The sequence below is a fragment of the Mastigoproctus giganteus genome, chromosome 9 (assembly GCF_048544385.1).
Source record: "Mastigoproctus giganteus isolate SK-2022 chromosome 9, ASM4854438v1, whole genome shotgun sequence".
In the NCBI taxonomy this organism is placed as follows: domain Eukaryota; kingdom Metazoa; phylum Arthropoda; class Arachnida; order Uropygi; family Thelyphonidae; genus Mastigoproctus; species Mastigoproctus giganteus.
Window position 1 is genome coordinate 214,481,756 of NC_143583.1, and position 17,391 is coordinate 214,499,146.

At 36.9% G+C, this 17,391-nt stretch overlaps 1 protein-coding gene across 1 annotated transcript in view; it reads left to right on the top strand.

Annotated features, from left to right (window-relative positions):
- LOC150081117 (signal peptide peptidase-like 2B) overlaps nt 1-17,391 on the top strand; it is a 172,839-nt gene that overhangs the window by 89,097 nt on the left and 66,351 nt on the right. Inside the window, exons 8-11 of the mRNA XM_090381216.1 lie at nt 3,165-3,278; nt 16,033-16,114; nt 16,224-16,298; nt 16,428-16,481. Coding sequence (XP_090237342.1) covers nt 3,165-3,278; nt 16,033-16,114; nt 16,224-16,298; nt 16,428-16,481 — 325 coding nt within the window. The remainder of the gene's footprint in view (nt 1-3,164; nt 3,279-16,032; nt 16,115-16,223; nt 16,299-16,427; nt 16,482-17,391) is intronic.

Consider the following 17,391-nt stretch of genomic DNA (forward strand, 5'->3'; position numbering starts at 1 on the left):
GACCCAGGTTTTGATTATTTTTGTGATGTCATCAGGTAGGCATTGTGATGAGATTCCAAAAAGGACTGATGTGCAGGTCTGAGAAGTGGCATGCACTTAAAATAAAAAGCATATCTGTTCTCTGTGATTTGAGTGCAGCACCTATGTCCTCCTTCCAGAAAATTCAAAGTATTGAACACTGGATTCTGAAATGGACTAAACCAGCCAAAAAGCATATCAAAATCTATATTTTATGTAGCAACTTTATCTGTACCCCATCACACACAGAATCAGAATTGGCAGCTTCAAAGTGTTTATTAACTTAATATGCTCAGATTCAGGGATCACAGTAAATTGGACTAATGAACCACCCACATCTCTGCTCTAGTTTCAACTGGATCAAATCAATAAACAGATTATTCCCATATACAATAATTCAATATACAATAATCTTTGAGCAGTCATATATCAGTTTGGATCTGAGCAGTATAAACAGAGATGAGATACCTCTGCACTGAAGTCTGATTTTTAGACTTGCTGATTTCCAGTCTATAGCAAATTAACAAAATTATATCTTTTCCTTTAAAAATACCTCTATGGGATGATATACTGGCATCAATAGAAGGAATTGGACTTCTAGGCCTGTACATTTACTGTAGTTGATATCTCTCTCTCTCTCTCTCTCTCTCTCTCTCTCTCTCTCTCTCTCTCTCTCTCTCTCTCTCTCTCTCTCTCTCTCTCTCTCTCTCTCTCTCTCTCTCTCTGTGTGTGTGTGTGTGTGTGTGTGTGTGTGTGTGTGTGTGTGTGTGTGTGTGTGTGTGTGTGTGTGTGTGTGTGTGTGTGTGTGTGTGTGTGTGTGTTCCCCTTCTTTTCTCCTTGTGTGTACATGTGAGGTTAAGGACAACCTTTATGTAACAATCACTTCCCCGTGATATCCACTCTTTGCAATGAGAGGCCATGCCACCTGTCAAGGATGCCATGGTAGAAGGATCAAACATGCTGATTGAAATGCCTTCAAGCATGTGGCAATGTTTAATACAAATATCAGAATTGAAAGGAATCTTGACTTAACTTCACACCTTCCATAACTCAGGCAGTGACACCTAAGCTCATTTGGGACAAAGTCCAGATAATGAAGGGCAGCAACACATTGTACCTTTCATTGAACCTAGAGCATAATGGATCTGCAATTGTGAACACTCTAGGAGACATTTGTTTAAGTACCTGCCAAAACGTCTTACTTCCCTGAGTTTCTAGCACTCAAACAGAAAACTGAAAAGCAGCAATTGAAGTTGTTTTCAGATAGCTGCGAGGCCTACAACCAGTCTTTCACAGAATTGGAAATGAAAGTGGCGCTATTTCTATCCTAGGCAAGTTCCATTATGAGATGATTAAACATCTTTCATTTGAATCTATAAATTGGTTGCTCTGTCTGTACTACAGAAGACCAGTTTCCAGGCTCCTGGCATAAGGCAATCGTGCTTGCATTCCCCAAGCCAGGAAAAGATTCAAAAAAAATACCAAACAATTACTGTCCAATTGCTCTGACAGGCTGCTTGTGCAAGATCCTCAAAAGGATGGTCAATGCCTGCCCCTTGTGTTATTAGAAGCTAATCATCTCCTTTCCAGAATACAATGTGGCTTCTGAAGGAGCAGGTCAACACTCGACCATTTAACAAAACTGGAAATGTCTATTCAAATTGCTTTCCTCAAACACTTGGTGTCAATTTTCTTTGATATGGAAAAAGTACATGACATTGCTTGGAGATTTGGAATTTTAAAAGATATCTATAATCTTAGTCTTAGGGTGTCATCTAGCATTTTTTCTTAAAAATTTTTTTTTTCAAACTGCTCATTACAGTGTTCAGACAGGGTCCATTTTGCCAAGAGTTCCCCCAAGGGTCAATTCTGAGCTTTTTGCAATCAAAGTTAATTCTATTACTGAACAACATTTTCCAACAATGAAAAGTGCTCTATTTGTTGATTTCAGTATCTTCTCTCAGTCATGTTATATGAGGGTCACTGAAAGGCAATTCCAGCAAGCCATCGGCCATCTCATTTCCTGGGCAGTGGCTAATGGTTTCAGGTTTTCATCTCAGACTGTTTGCGTACACTTTTGTCATAAACAGAACCTTCACCCAGAACCAGAAGACAAAACATCATTCCAGTAACACCCGAGACAAAATTCTTGGGGCTTATATTTGATAATAATTGGATAATTGGGGCTTATATTTGACATTCTTACTGCATATCTATCAAATGCGAAGTGCACAAGGGGACTGAACCCATATGCGTCATCTCGTCTAATAATTGGGGAACAGACCTCTGCACTTTACTCCACCTCTGTTGTGCACTTGTTTAATCTAAATTCGATAATGGGTCCCAAGTATACACATCTGGTAGACCGAGTGTACTTTGATGGCTAGGCCCATTTCACCATCAAGCCATCCACATTGCTACTTGGAGCATTTAGAACATCCCCTGTCTAAAGTTTATATGTTGAAGCAACTGAACCACCTCTGTCACTTCAACAAAGGCAATTGTCATTAAACTATACTTTTAAACACAAATCCCTACCAGACAACCCTATGCAGACATCTGTTTTCGAGCCACAATGGGAAAATCTATAACACCCATCAGACTGTCAACTTTCCCTTTCGCATTCATGTCCAAGAGCTGCTCAGAAAGCCTAACATCAGAGTAGATAACGTTGCCCACTCACCAAGGCAACTTTATCTACTCTGATGGAATGTTCACTTTCCGCCGTGCGACTTCTCCGTTAATGATGAGAGAAATGTTAGCACTTCATCTGTCTATCTGCGGTTCTATGCTGCCCATCGATCTGCTTACTTTGCTTTCCTACCTGTCTTCACTGATGGCTGAAAATCAGAATCTGTGGGATCAGGTGCAGTCTTCCCAGAAAGTATAGTATCTGAGGAAATTCCTCACAAGTGTACATGTATGTACATATAATTTTTAGAAAAAAAAAAATCTGATTTTTGAATGAAAATTGATATTTTACTGTATTATGAATGATAAACTTCACTTTAATATAGGCTAACCTAATCTCTCAGCTTAATGACTTGATAAAGAAATAAGTATTAGATGTTATACATTTAGTCAAAAAAAAAAAAAAAAAAAAGTATTTTTGTTATAATAATTTTAATAGGTTTTTATTTTAATAGGTTTCCTGAATGCCACTTGTGCATATTCCACTGCACAGTTGAAATTAGACAATTAGTCCTCTATGCTTTTGCTTTTGCCATAACTATGTTATGGGTTGTTTATAGAAAAGAAAGGTGAGTAAGGTAATTAAACTTTTAACAGCTGTTCAATTTGCATTAAAAAACAGTATTTTTACTGTGTGTAAACTGAAGCAGTTCAGTTGACATGTGTTCAAAATATTTACAATTATCACATGATAATTGTGATTTGGAATCTAATCCTGCTTTAATCACATGAGAAAAGCAGGATTAGATTCCAAAATATTTTTATACATGCATTAGTATTAAGTCTTTCATGAGTGAGTTATCTGAATGTGTATACTCTGTGGTTAGTCAGTTTCTGAGAATAGCAAATGTGTAGAGTGACTATTTCAATCAATTTTGAAATTTGCACTCAATCTAATTTTGATTTTATTGGTGAACGCTATAGTAAAATTGTCAGAGCAAATCAAAATTTAAAAAAAAACATAAAAACTCTTTACTTTCAACTTTTTTTTTAAATTCAATAATGTTTTCTACATCTGTCTACCATTTGATTCAATTTTATCAATTTGTTTATTTTATTTTTGTTACACAGAGCATTAAAACTATGATAAATGAATTAGCTTTCGGCTGGGTGGCAGCCTTCATCAGATTAAAATACTTTGAATGGCAGTTGGAATAGAGATGCACTGCCAGGATGGTGCGTGAGGCACGTGGTTAATTGTTTGTTGATGTTTGTGGCTGTGACGTATGGTGGTGACGTGGCCAGCATTTGTCTATGGACAGAATTACTGCTTCTGTGATGGGGTTAAGTTGACAACCACTGTTCCTGTTCAACGAGGTATCCGAGCATTTTATACTTAACGATTCCAACCAGGTGCGCCTTAGGTAATGGTGGGACTTGTCTACAACCACGACATCGCGGTGTGGGTCGATGTCGTGGTGGGTTGTCCAGACATGCTCGGCAATAGCTGAGTGTTCTACATCCGCCAAACGGATCGCCCTTTTATGTTCTGAGAGGCGTTTCTCGAGACGACGTCCAGTCTCTCCAAAGTAGCAGCTCGTGCAGTCACGGCAAGAGATGCGATAGACCAAACCACTCTGTAGAAGGGTGGGAACAGGTGTTTTTATGTTGGAAAGGAGAGAACGCAGTTTCTTGCCTGGGAGTTGGATGCACTTTACCCCATGCGATCTTAGGATTCTACCGATCTGCTGTGACAGGTTGGGGTAGTATGGGATGAATGCCCTCGTGGAAGACTCGTCACTGTTGGCGTTGCTGTTGGTCGTCACGTTGTCGCGTGCTTGTAGATCACATCTGTTAAGGACATCGATGGGGTAGCCACACCTCGTAAGGTCTACTTTGACTCTGGTGATCTCTTTGCGCCTTTCATCTGCAGAGCTGGAGTGTGTCCAGGCGCGAGTTAGCAAGGTTCGGGCGGTTGAGAGGAGGTGGCCCCGTGCGTGTGCTGACTGGAAGTTGGTAAATTGGCCAGCACACATCGTAGTTGACAACCACTGTTCCTGTTCAACGAGGTATCCGAGCATTTTATACTTAACGATTTATGATATTTATCGTAAGCTTATGTGTGCTGGCCAATTTACCAACTTCCAGTCAGCAAGATCACATCGCCTTTTGGTGTCGCTACGTAGACGATGTGTTCGTAGTGATCCCTAGAGACTCAGGTCAGCGACTCCTAACCCACCTCAACTCACTGTCGCCCTTCATAAAATTCACGATTGAGCTGGAGTCGAACAACTCTATACCATACCTAGATACACTTGTCCGGCGCGAAGACACATGCTTGAAGACGACGGTTTATCGTAAGCCTATGTGTGCTGGCCAATTTACCAACTTCCAGTCAGCACACGCACGGGGCCACCTCCTCTCAACCGCCCGAACCTTGCTAACTCGCGCCTGGACACACTCCAGCTCTGCAGATGAAAGGCGCAAAGAGATCACCAGAGTCAAAGTAGACTTTACGAGGTGTGGCTACCCCATCGATGTCCTTAACAGATGTGATCTACAAGCACGCGACAACGTGACGACCAACAGCAACGCCAACAGTGACGAGTCTTCCACGAGGGCATTCATCCCATACTACCCCAACCTGTCACAGCAGATCGGTAGAATCCTAAGATCGCATGGGGTAAAGTGCATCCAACTCCCAGGCAAGAAACTGCGTTCTCTCCTTTCCAACATAAAAACACCTGTTCCCACCCTTCTACAGAGTGGTTTGGTCTATCGCATCTCTTGCCGTGACTGCACGAGCTGCTACTTTGGAGAGACTGGACGTCGTCTCGAGAAACGCCTCTCAGAACATAAAAGGGCGATCCGTTTGGCGGATGTAGAACACTCAGCTATTGCCGAGCATGTCTGGACAACCCACCACGACATCGACCCACACCGCGATGTCGTGGTTGTAGACAAGTCCCACCATTACCTAAGGCGCACCTGGTTGGAATCGTTAAGTATAAAATGCTCGGATACCTCGTTGAACAGGAACAGTGGTTGTCAACTTAACCCCATCACAGAAGCAGTAATTCTGTCCATAGACAAACGCTGGCCACGTCACCACCATACGTCACAGCCACAAACATCAACAAACAATTAACCACGTGCCTCACGCACCATCCTGGCAGTGCATCTCTATTCCAACTGCCATTCAAAGTATTTTAATCTGATGAAAGCTGCCACCCAGCCGAAAGCTAATTCATTTATCATAATTTTAATGCTCTGTGTAACAAAAATAAAATAAATTATGAATCCAGAGCACGCAGGCGTGTTTTATTATTTATCAATTTGTGTTTTAATTAATAATAAAGCTGCCTTAAATCCTTTACAGTCCAGCATTATTTCTGGTCTTCCCATTCTAGTCCAGCTCAAAAATGAAAAAAATTAATACTGAATATTGAGCTTCTTCAAAAATTATTTATTTTAAAGTTTATATGAGTTATTATATAAAACCGATTGATGAAACATTCACCAGGATGGATGCAACCCTGGTTTTCTGGAGTGTCTCACAACCAAACTGTTTTTCTTCCACTTTCTTACTTTATAGAAGTTTTTTCATTTAGTCCCATGTTAATAATCACACCAAAAAAATCCTTTAGTTCATTTATTGAAACCAAAATTAGTATGACCATAAGGAACAATCAGAAAGTAGCTTATTTGAAAGAGTTTTGTTGGCATAACTTTTAACATTATTTGTTTCATTTAAAATTTCTTCAAACAAAGAAAAACAGTTGTAAATATTCAAGTTCAGCTTTTGGAAATTTGAATTACTCAAAAGAAATCGCAGTTTGACACAGTAAAGAGAAAAATGTCTGAATGAAACATTTACCTTGCTTGGTCTCCAGTTTTCCACATGACACCAGCAGTGGTTGATAGGTAGTCATCAATTTCATCACTGCTACAAGATATATCACCAGTATTGAAAATAACATCATTGTCACTGTCAGACAAAAGTAAATCAAAGTGTGAATCAGAAAGGCCTTTATAAGATGTTGATTCCATGGCTAAATACTGTTTTTACAGACAGTAAATACACAATGAAAACTAAAAATGAAGGAAAACTAGAGCCACCAGCTGGTCGCATTTGAATGTAAACATTCATTAAGTTCATCAAATTGCTTATATGAAGTATAAATAGAAAGCAGTTCAATAATTACACCAGAAGAGCAGGAAAACCCACTTTATAATTGCCAAAACAGAAAGGCATGTATGATGCAACATTGGACCAGAAGAGAAAATTAACCCTTTGCTGTCCAATGTCTCATCAGACAAATTGATGAAAATCATTTAGCAGTTGTTATTCAAATCCCAATTCTTGCATCAGGGTAATTTTATCTAGTCATGCACACACAAAAGTAATTATAAACACCATAAAATGTTGGCAGTTTTTTTATTTATCTTTATAAATATAGAAATTATTATACTGCCAGCTAGCAAATTCCAGTCTTTTTGCAGTCTTATCGCCAAATGTTTTGTCTCAATCTATTTTAATTAGTTGGTAGTATAGGAGTAGAAAGAGAGAGATATTCATTGAGGAAGTAGTATTTGATGCCTCTTGATGAACTCAATTTTTTATGATACAGAAACAGCAGTCATTGTTATTGCTTGATGGCCCATGCCATTACATAGTGAACAGCATGCCCAACTTCTTTCTTGATCACCAAGTGGCATTCAAAGTAGAGATAATGAGCATGTTTAGCTGTATACACCAAAGTTGTAATTTTGGTGTAAAAGATCCATGCACATAACAAAAATTACCAGATGTATTCAAACAGCTATGGTGCCACTGTTTTTTGATATCGATTGATTGTCAGAAAACCATTTATACAAGAAAAAATAAGGGTGATGAAACACACTGCTGACCTCAAGTGTACAGAAGTAATCTTTGACAATTAATGTGTGTAAGAAACTGTTATAGCAGATTCTTGTATGTGTCTTATTTTCATCACTTAGTTATGAAATTATTATTATTATTTTTTTTTTTTTCAAAACTGTGATTTACTGTAAAACTTTTGTGTCCAGATTCAGAATTAACATAAAGAATTAATTTTAAATGTTACTTTCCTTTTATGCTACCAAAACACTGTTGAATAGTGTAAGTGTATAATAAAGATAAAGGGGCTTATAAGGGAACAGGCATTCTGTGTGTTATCAGACATTGTCTAAAACACTGATGGATTCAATATTTTTCTATTTTAGAAGATTTAGGAGGAGTTCGGTTGGCCTGCCTCCCTAAAATCCACTTGTGCATGCCTTCTCATTGGTAAGTCCTGTTATGTCACTTTGATGGCAATGAACATGTAGAATTGTTCTCATCAAGATGCCTGGTCGCTTCAAGACATGAAAAGGAAAAGGCCAGACCCTCCAGTACTTTATGACGACATGACAAAACAAATGGCCCTCAGTCCCAAGCAGCTTTCGCTCTCCCTCTTACAGTAGCAAGAGGATCATATTGGAAGCAGAGGGTGCTAAGAATCTGTGGGTATGACCAGTTTACCATTCATGGAAACTGAACTTGGCCTGTTATAATGTATAATTGCTCATCATTGAAGCTCATCATCATATTAGAGCTGGAAAAGGAATTAGAAAATGTGAATTGGAACTATCATCGGCTTGACTGAAACAAGAAAAAGAAATTGATCACTCATAAGTTTATCAAGTAGAAATTTGCTGCACGCCAATGGAAACAGTAAATAGGGTGAAGGTGGAGTTGGCTTTTTGATCCATAAAGATATTAAAAAAAAAAACAATTTTGGAATTCAAAAGCACTTCACCAAGGGTGCCAAGATTACTACTCAGGATTTCTAAGAGGTAAAAACTAAAGGCTTATAATGATATATGCACCAACAATGAGCCATTATGATGAAGAGATTGAAGAAATGTACACAGAAGTTGAGAGACTTCCAAATGAACAAAAAACACACTATGCCATCATTATGGGGGACTTCAATGCTAAGGTTGGAAAGTGACAAAACAGCACAGAAAGAGAAACTAGGGAATTTTGGAATTGGTAAAAGAAATGAAACAGGTGAAAGACTTGTGAAATTTGCAGAATCACGGAATGTCAGTAATGAACACGTGTTTCAAGAAAAGGGTGAACAGAAAGTGGACATGGAAGCAACTGGATTAACAAATAATGAAATTGACTTCAGCCTCACTAACAGAAGATATATTATGAAAGATGTTACTGTCTGAACAAGGTAAATGTTCAAAGTGATCACAGAATGGTGAGATGCACACTTGATATAGATGTAAGAAAAGAAAGGAAAACACTGACTCGAGTAAATAATATGAAGGCCTTTGAGATAACAGAAGAGGAGAAAAAGCAGTATGTACTGGAACTTAAGAACAAGTTTTGAGCTTCTGTAGACCTTTCAGGAGCAAGGTATTGACGAGGAATACAACAACTCTCTTAAATTGATAAAACCCGAGAAACTTATAAGTAAAAAGAAATGCAAAGAAGAAAAAATTAGTCAAGGAACACTTATCTTGATGAACCAAAGATGACAAATGAAGAACAAGATAAACACTGACATTGACAAAATTGAATATTAAAGTATACATAAATACACACTTTAATTACAGGTGACTCCCGCTTAACACTGATAATTCATTGCGGAAAAACAGAGTGCTAAGTGAATCCACGCTAAGTGACCACCGCATTCCCATAAGGTAACATATGTATTTGTGAGTTGTGGTCGGTGCCATAAGATATTTCCTAAACAATAATAAACAGTTGTGAAATGATCCACAAATGTAAATCAAAATATTTAATATTCAAATATGAAATATTCTGCATTACATACGTATATAATTACCAAACTATTTACGTATCAAAATTAAACTTAAAATTCCAATTAAAATCATAAATTGATCTAAACTGATTTTAATTGATTTAATTTAATCCTGAAAAATGTGTCGATTTTAGGTTGTACTTTAGCCCTCTTCCTGGTAAACTAAAAGGGGTTTTAATTTTAAATCCCCCGCAGCTTTACCACCCAAAAATAAAGTCAACCGATCCTTCGCTACTTTGAAACCTGGCATGTTTTTTTTTTTTTTTTTTTTTTTCTTCTTTCAATATGAAATTTCTTTTAGGCATTCGTTTCCAAAAAAGTCCTGCTTCATCTATCATGTTTAACAAATCTGGTTTGCTATTTTGAAAGGGTCACTCATGAGCTGGATTTAGGGAATAATTTCAACATTGTTTATTTAGATTTCAGCAAAGCTTTTGACTCAGTCTCACATGAGTGGTTGCTTTATAAACTGGAACAGGTTGGAATCACTGGTAAAATCCTTAGATGAATATCAGGATGGCTTTCAGGGCAGGAGGCAGAGGTTGTGATAAATGGCTATTCCTCAGATTGGGTTGATGTAAGAAGTGGGGTTCCGCAAGGATCAGTATTAGGACCACTGTTGTGTTTAATTTTCATAAACGACATGGATGAAGGGATAGAGGGCGTGATGTCTAAATTTGCAAATGATGTTAAAATTGGTAGAGTAGTTAATGAACACTGTCAAGCTGAGCTTCTTCAGGGAGACCTAGATAGACATCAGGAATGGTCAGAAAAATGGCAGCTATGCTTTAATCCAATAAAGTATAAAGTATTACACCTGGGAAACAGTAATCCCAAAATAACTTATTCACTTGGTGGAGTTCAACTAAACCCAGTACTGGAGGAAAGGAACTTGGGTGTTACGATACGGTCTGACATGAAATTCTCTGAGCATTGTAAACAGGTTGCAAGGCCCTGGTGTACTTACATATTGCAGTTTTCAAAATGACTTAGAATAAAAATCACATAGAAATCAATCATGTCGTAGCAGATTTATTTTATTTTTTTCCAAAATACGAATCCAGTGTAGTCTGCCTCGCTTGCCTAAGTTTTGTTTGTAAAATGTCAGTCCATCATAACCAGACTGTTATATGCTTATAACAGTCCATCTGATCGCACCCTCGTCTAACTGTATCTGCCCTTTCAAATTCACTGTCATGCTCCTCTATCAAATTCATGCATTGATCATGCAGTGATAGATCTTTTTCTAGAATTTGAATTAACAATGATTTTTCTGGTGTCGATTCAGATTCTTTTTCTATGAATGCCGCATTAAATTCTAGGTCTTACAGCTTTTCATTTGTCAAAGGTTGATTGTGGGCATTTAGTAATTCATTCAGATCATTTGTTGTCACACCATCGATTCCTTATTCAGTTGCCACATTACTCATCTCTTCTTCAATTCCGGGACTCGTATCTGACTGCAAGCTCTCTTCATTTTCTGGGAATAATTTTTTCTCTTTTTAAACAAGATGTTGAAACTTCTTTGTTATGAATTGCCTATAAGATGCTAAATTTTTTTTCCACCATTCTCTCATACTGTCCTTGTCTTGACCACCAGTGTCTGCAATTGTATAAATAGTATACATCTTAAATAGTATGCCTTGAATATGGCTATTACTCCTTGATCCATAGGCTGCAAAATTGATGTTGTGTTGGGAGGTAGGAATTCAATTTGAGTTGGAAAATCACTATGTGATTCCAAATTAAGAGGATGACCAGGAGCATTATCTAATAATAGTAAAGCTCGAGGTTCAACACCTATTGGCGCCTCCGTAGCCAGGTGGGAAGGAGCAGCAGTGCGTAGCATACGCTTCTTGATTAGACCGGGGTTCGAGCCCGTCACCACCAAATACGGAGGATGCGGAAAGGTCATTCAGGGAATGACCACCGCATATCCCGGAGCAATATGGCCTTAGTTGCTAATGCTCCTAAAAACCAAATAACAACAACAACATCAACACCTATTTTAGAGCAATAATTGTTAACCGATAGACAAGAATAATTTTTGAACCAGTCTTCAAAAATTGTTTGAAGAATTGTTCAAAAAAATTAATTATTCAAAAAATTAATTATTTTTTATTTGGAAGAGCAACTACAAAGCAAACAGTTACTCTTCCAAATAAAAAAAAATCATGTAAAATTGAATCCACGTAAATCTGGGTTTACCTGTATACAGAGTTATGCAAAGCCATTAAAAATGACTCAGAGAGGGCATAAGAAGATTTAACACAAGAAAAGTATAACAAGCATTAAGGGAAAACAAAGGGCTTAAATCACAGTCACAAGCAGTAATACAGAAGTTCAAATAATACTGAATTTGAAGAATAGTGATAGTGTACTTATTAATAGATGAAGATATAATTCAAAAACAGAAGACTACTATAAAGTATTATATAAGGAGCAAGGGAGTGCCAGCAATGGGGAAGGTAAATCACAAACTTGCAACACACATACAACATACCCAATATCCTTCCTGTTGAGATAGAATATGCATTGAAGAAAATGAAGAATCAAAAAGCCCCAGGTGAAGGTGAAGTTACTGTAGAGTTATTAAAATTAGAGGAAGAGACACGACACAGAAACTGGCAAGACTCTTCACAAAATACATTAGGAAAGGCATGACTCCTAAGGAGTGGAATAATGCAATCATAATTTTGCCGCATAAGAAAGGAGACAAATCAGAAATTGGAACTTATAGACCAATTATAAACCTTGTTGTTCACAAGGGTCATCACTAACAGATTAGAAAAATACTCGATGAGAAACAACCGAAAGAGCAAGCTGGCTTTAGGACAGGATTCTCAACTATGGATCACTTTCACATAATAGCACAGCTTGTGTAGAAAGCAAATGAATATAAAACACCATTATGCCTGGCATTTGTGGATTACAAAAAGGCATTTGACTTCATAAAGCAATGTTTTGGGCACTGTAAAGACAAGGCATCAACACCCCATACATTATGATTTCGAAGAAAATATATCAGGATGCTACCTCCTTTATTACACTAGAGACAAAGACAGTAGCAAATTTAAAATTGAGAAAGTAGTTCAACAAGGAGACAATATCTCCAAAGTTGTTTACTGTTCCCCTTGAAGAAGCTTTCAGAAGATTGGACTGGTCGCAGTTGATGTGAATGAAGAGTACCTAAACCATTTATGATTTGCAGATGACGTTGTGATCATAAGCCATGATCCCGAAGAATTAGAGGAAATCCTTAATCAGTTATGCAGAGTTAGTAAGGATTTTGGACTAAAGATGAATATGGCTAAAACAAAAGTAATGATGAACAAGCATTCCACAGAAAGGGATATAATCGTTGAGGGAGTAGAAATTGAAAAGGTGGATTCATATACTTATCTTGGACAAGTCTTCAAACAGTCCTATGGGGCTGGGAATTTCCATACTATAATAATTAATGATAAACACCAGCCAAGAAATTAAACTAAAAATTTACTATACAATGAAATAATATACAATGAAATGTGATGCAAATAAAATAAAAACACTGATTAAATTATAGTTACAATATAATTTAAAATATAGTTAAAAACAATAAAATTAATTAAAATAAACTAGGTTAAAAGCGATAAAACAATGAAACCTGGAGCTTTCGGAGAACTGCCGTCTCCTTCTTCAACAGCATACTACTAGTGCTAAGACACATCCTTAAGTAGCCGGTCCATGGCACTCATGCACGTGATCATCAGACACATGATCTACATTCTCCATGCGCGTATCGGAAATGGAAGTGCCTCGGGAACGTGTCAAACAGAAACGGTCATCCCTTCTGAGGACAACTGCCTCAAACAGGGGGTGTAAACGGATCCCCCTGTCCCTGTTAATAGTATTGTGACTGGATGAACTGATTCGCAAGCTCTCGAGCCACTTGCATTCCCAAAATCCATGGGCGCGGTCAGTAATGACCGTGTCTTCAGGGGAGATCCGATGCTGCTTTTCCCAGAAATGCTCTGCCACAGCAGACCTCGCATAGTTAGCAGTCTTGATAGCGGTCGTGTGTTCCCCCAGACAGTCCTTTAAACGTCGACCCGTTTCCCCCACATAACTATTTTTTAACTATATTTAACTATACTTAGTTTTTAACTATATTTTAAATTATATTGTAACTATAATTTAATCAGTGTTTTTATTTTATTTGCATCACATTTCATTGTATATTATTTCCTTGTATAGTAAATTTTTAGTTTAATTTCTTGGCTGGTGTTTATCATTAATTATTATAGCTTGGACGAGTCATCAGTGGTAACAATGATAAATGGCTGGAAGTCAAGAGAAGAATAAATTTTGGATGGATAGCATTCAGGAAATATAGTCACATGCTTAGGAGCAATATCCCAATTTGTCTGAAAGAGAAACACTTGGATTAGGCAGCAAGCACAAGTAAAGGACATTCTTATCAAAACTAAAGAACTGAAATGGACTTCTCCAGTACACATAGCTTGAAGAGATGATGACAGATGGACTAAGAAAATAACAGAATGGCACCCAAGGAGAGCTAAAAGAAAACCTGGAAGACCACTATGGAGATAGACAGATGAAATTGAAGAGTTCATAGGTAGTAAATGGATGGCCATTGCACAAAACAGAAGGAACAGGAAAGTTGCTGGAGAGGCCTTCATCCTGCAGTGGATTAAAAATGACTGATGATGATGATGAATAAAGATAATTAATAGGTAAACAGTTTTATTTCTAATTTTGTAATCACTGAAATAGTAGAGACAAACATCTGTGAAACATACAATATTTAGACTCTGTTAAGAATTTACCTAAAAGTTTGGTATCACAGAGTGTGACAACAGTTTTCGTTAATTATTGTAAGGCTTAATATAAAAAAAAAAACATACTACAAAGTATTTTAAGATTTTTTTTTTTTTTTTTTATTATGCATTGCAAAATTTACTGAAAAAAAAAATATTGAAATGATATGAGAATTAGGAACACAGAATTAAATACTTAATGTCTTGTATCCACAATGGATACAAGAAACTTATTGCTGGTTAACCTTATGTTATTTTATAACAAGAACAGTACTATATCTGTGCCTATGGATTTCATTAGTATGAAATGCATAGGCACTTGGCGCTAAGAGTGAAGTGGGGAATTACCGTCCAGTCAATCTAACTTCAGTAGTAACGAAAAAATCATGGATGTAGTGATTAAGGGTGGAATTCAGGATCATTTAGAGAGATGAATTAAATACCTAATCTCTTGTATCCCCAATGGATACAAGAAACTTGTTGCTGGTTAAGCTTATGTTGTTTTATAACAAGAACAGTGACAGTACTATATCTGTGCCTATGCATTTCAGCAGTATGAAATGCATAGGCACCTGATTCTAAGAGTGAAGTGGGGAATTACTGACCAGTCAGTCTAACTTCAATAGTAAAGAAAAAATCATGGTTGCAGTGATTAAGGGTGGAATTTGGGATCATTTAGAGAGATATGGAATTCTGAAGGATACTCAGCATTGTTTTGTAAAGAGAAAATCATGTTTAACAAATCTGGTTAGCTATTTTGACAGGGTCAGGTCACTCATGAGGTGGATTTAGGGAATAATTTCAACATTATTTTGGATTTCATTTGACTCAGTCCCACATGAGTGGTTATTTTATAAGCTGGAACAGGTTGGGTTCAAAGGAGGAAGCAGAGGGGTGGGTGTGTGTGCGTGGGTGCAATTTACAGAAAGTAAACACAATTTCTAAGAATTTTGGATTTTTGAATGCAGATTTGAATTTTTGCTTCTGTTTCCTCTTTCTGTGTGCGCTGAGTATGAATTCTGTCACTAGTGGCTGCAGAAGAAATATCACAGCATATGCCTTGCAACTTCTGAATATTTCAAATCTGCAATTAAGATTTATTTATAAATCTAATGGCAGAATGACAGTAATAGGAAAGTGAAAGTGGAGGTAGGGTCTGAAAGAGATTAGGTGAGAGGTGGAAATTAAAATTAAAAAAATTAAATAAATGGGGCAGATGGGTTGTGTGAAGGTAGGGATTATAGAAAATAGTGAAAATATTTAAGAAATCAAATATTTGGGGGGGGGAATTAAAGAAAAATTTGAAAATTCCCTAATAATAGGTTCCCTTATGGAATAATGGTAGTGGGGGGGGATATTAAAAGTAAAAGTTAAATCCTGAATAATAGATTCATTTGTAGAATTATGGTAGGGGCATTGTGAGGTGGAGGAGATAAAAATTTAATAGTGTGGGTTATACAGTTATGGGAAGTGAAGCATGCAAATTGAATCAAGAAATTGGCATGTACTTGTCTTACTTCTAAATACCTGCTTATTTTTAATGAAACTAATTTAGGAAATGCAATGAGCTTATCAATTCAAAACACAGCAAAGAAGGTTTGCACTTGCTCCCATCCATAAAATAATTTGACATTCTGAACTTACTTTTGAAAATGATTAAGAAATGTATTCATTTTTATCCTTGGTTCTTGTTTAATGTTTAAATTTTTTATTGATTACAGTTTTTCTTGGATTCTTCAGGATACCTTGGGAATAGCATGCAGCATTAATATGTTAAAAGCTATTAGACTTTCAAATTTGAAGGTAAGTGCTTGAAGGTAATGCAAAGTTACAATTTTTTAGCTTTAAAAGAAATATTTCTGTACTAAAACATTTTCCACGTAATAATTTATTTACTTTTATTTTTTTACAGATATGTACATTTCTTCTTATTCTACTCTTCTTTTATGACATTTTTTTTGTTTTCATCACTCCATTCCTGACTGCAGTAAGTATCTTTATTAATATGGTAGATTAGTATGATCCATTGATGTGGAATTTTTTTTGTTGGCTATTGCTTTTTATTGATTTTTTTTTATTATTTTTTTTCTCCTCTCCTCCCCTTCCATTCTGATAGAAAGGAGAAAGTGTGATGGTAGAAGTAGCTACTGGAGGGAAGTCACAAGAACAGGTAAGTTATAAGGTTAGCTTGAAGGAGCTTAAAGCCCCTTTAAGCAACTGCTAAATAACAGCTTAAAATTATTGAACTTAAAACTTCATAACTATATATCCAAGTAAGAATTATAAGGTACTGAAACTGAATAATGATAAACTAAAATATAAAAACATGTTCTTTCTGAATATTAAAAATTCACAAAATTAGTTTTCCTTTCATTGATTGCTTCTACGAGATTCCACATGTTCCCTAAAATTATACATTGCCCTACTAATTTATTAGAGAATTTAAGATTCTGATATCTACATACCTTCCATCATATAAACAAATGAAACAGTTTAACATGATAGTTCAAATGGTACATCAGCCCTATGAGAAGGGTTAGTTTCATGGTGAAGTCATTAGAGACATATCATGGGAGAGGCAATGATAATGACTTCAGAAGAGAGACATGATCACAGGTATTTGTGTACATGATTTTCATTACAAGGTAGCATAGTTCACTCATATATTGATGCAGAGGGCATCCAGGGTCCTCAGTCAGTGACTGCTGTTGGACAAAACCAGCAGTAAGAAGAAAAACATGTCTGACCAGCAGACCAAGTCCAGAGCTTTTGACACCAGCACAGCATATAGGGAATTCAGGACAGTGGGTCTGTGTAGTTGTGTGGCAATGTGCAAACCTCCTGTACAAGCCTAATCTCTTTGCAGTGGAGTTCGGAAATGGCAGCAATGGCTGAAGGATCATTAGAAATACGAAATGGTCAAATGAATAATGGTTAACTTTGTTTGGCAGTGATGGAAGGAAACCAGTGGATGCTAAATGCCTGCTGCCCTCTATGCAGGCCACAGGTAGCATCTGGATCCTCATATGGGGACTGTTTTCTCTATATGTCACAGGCTATCATGTTCTTTCAAAGGGCTT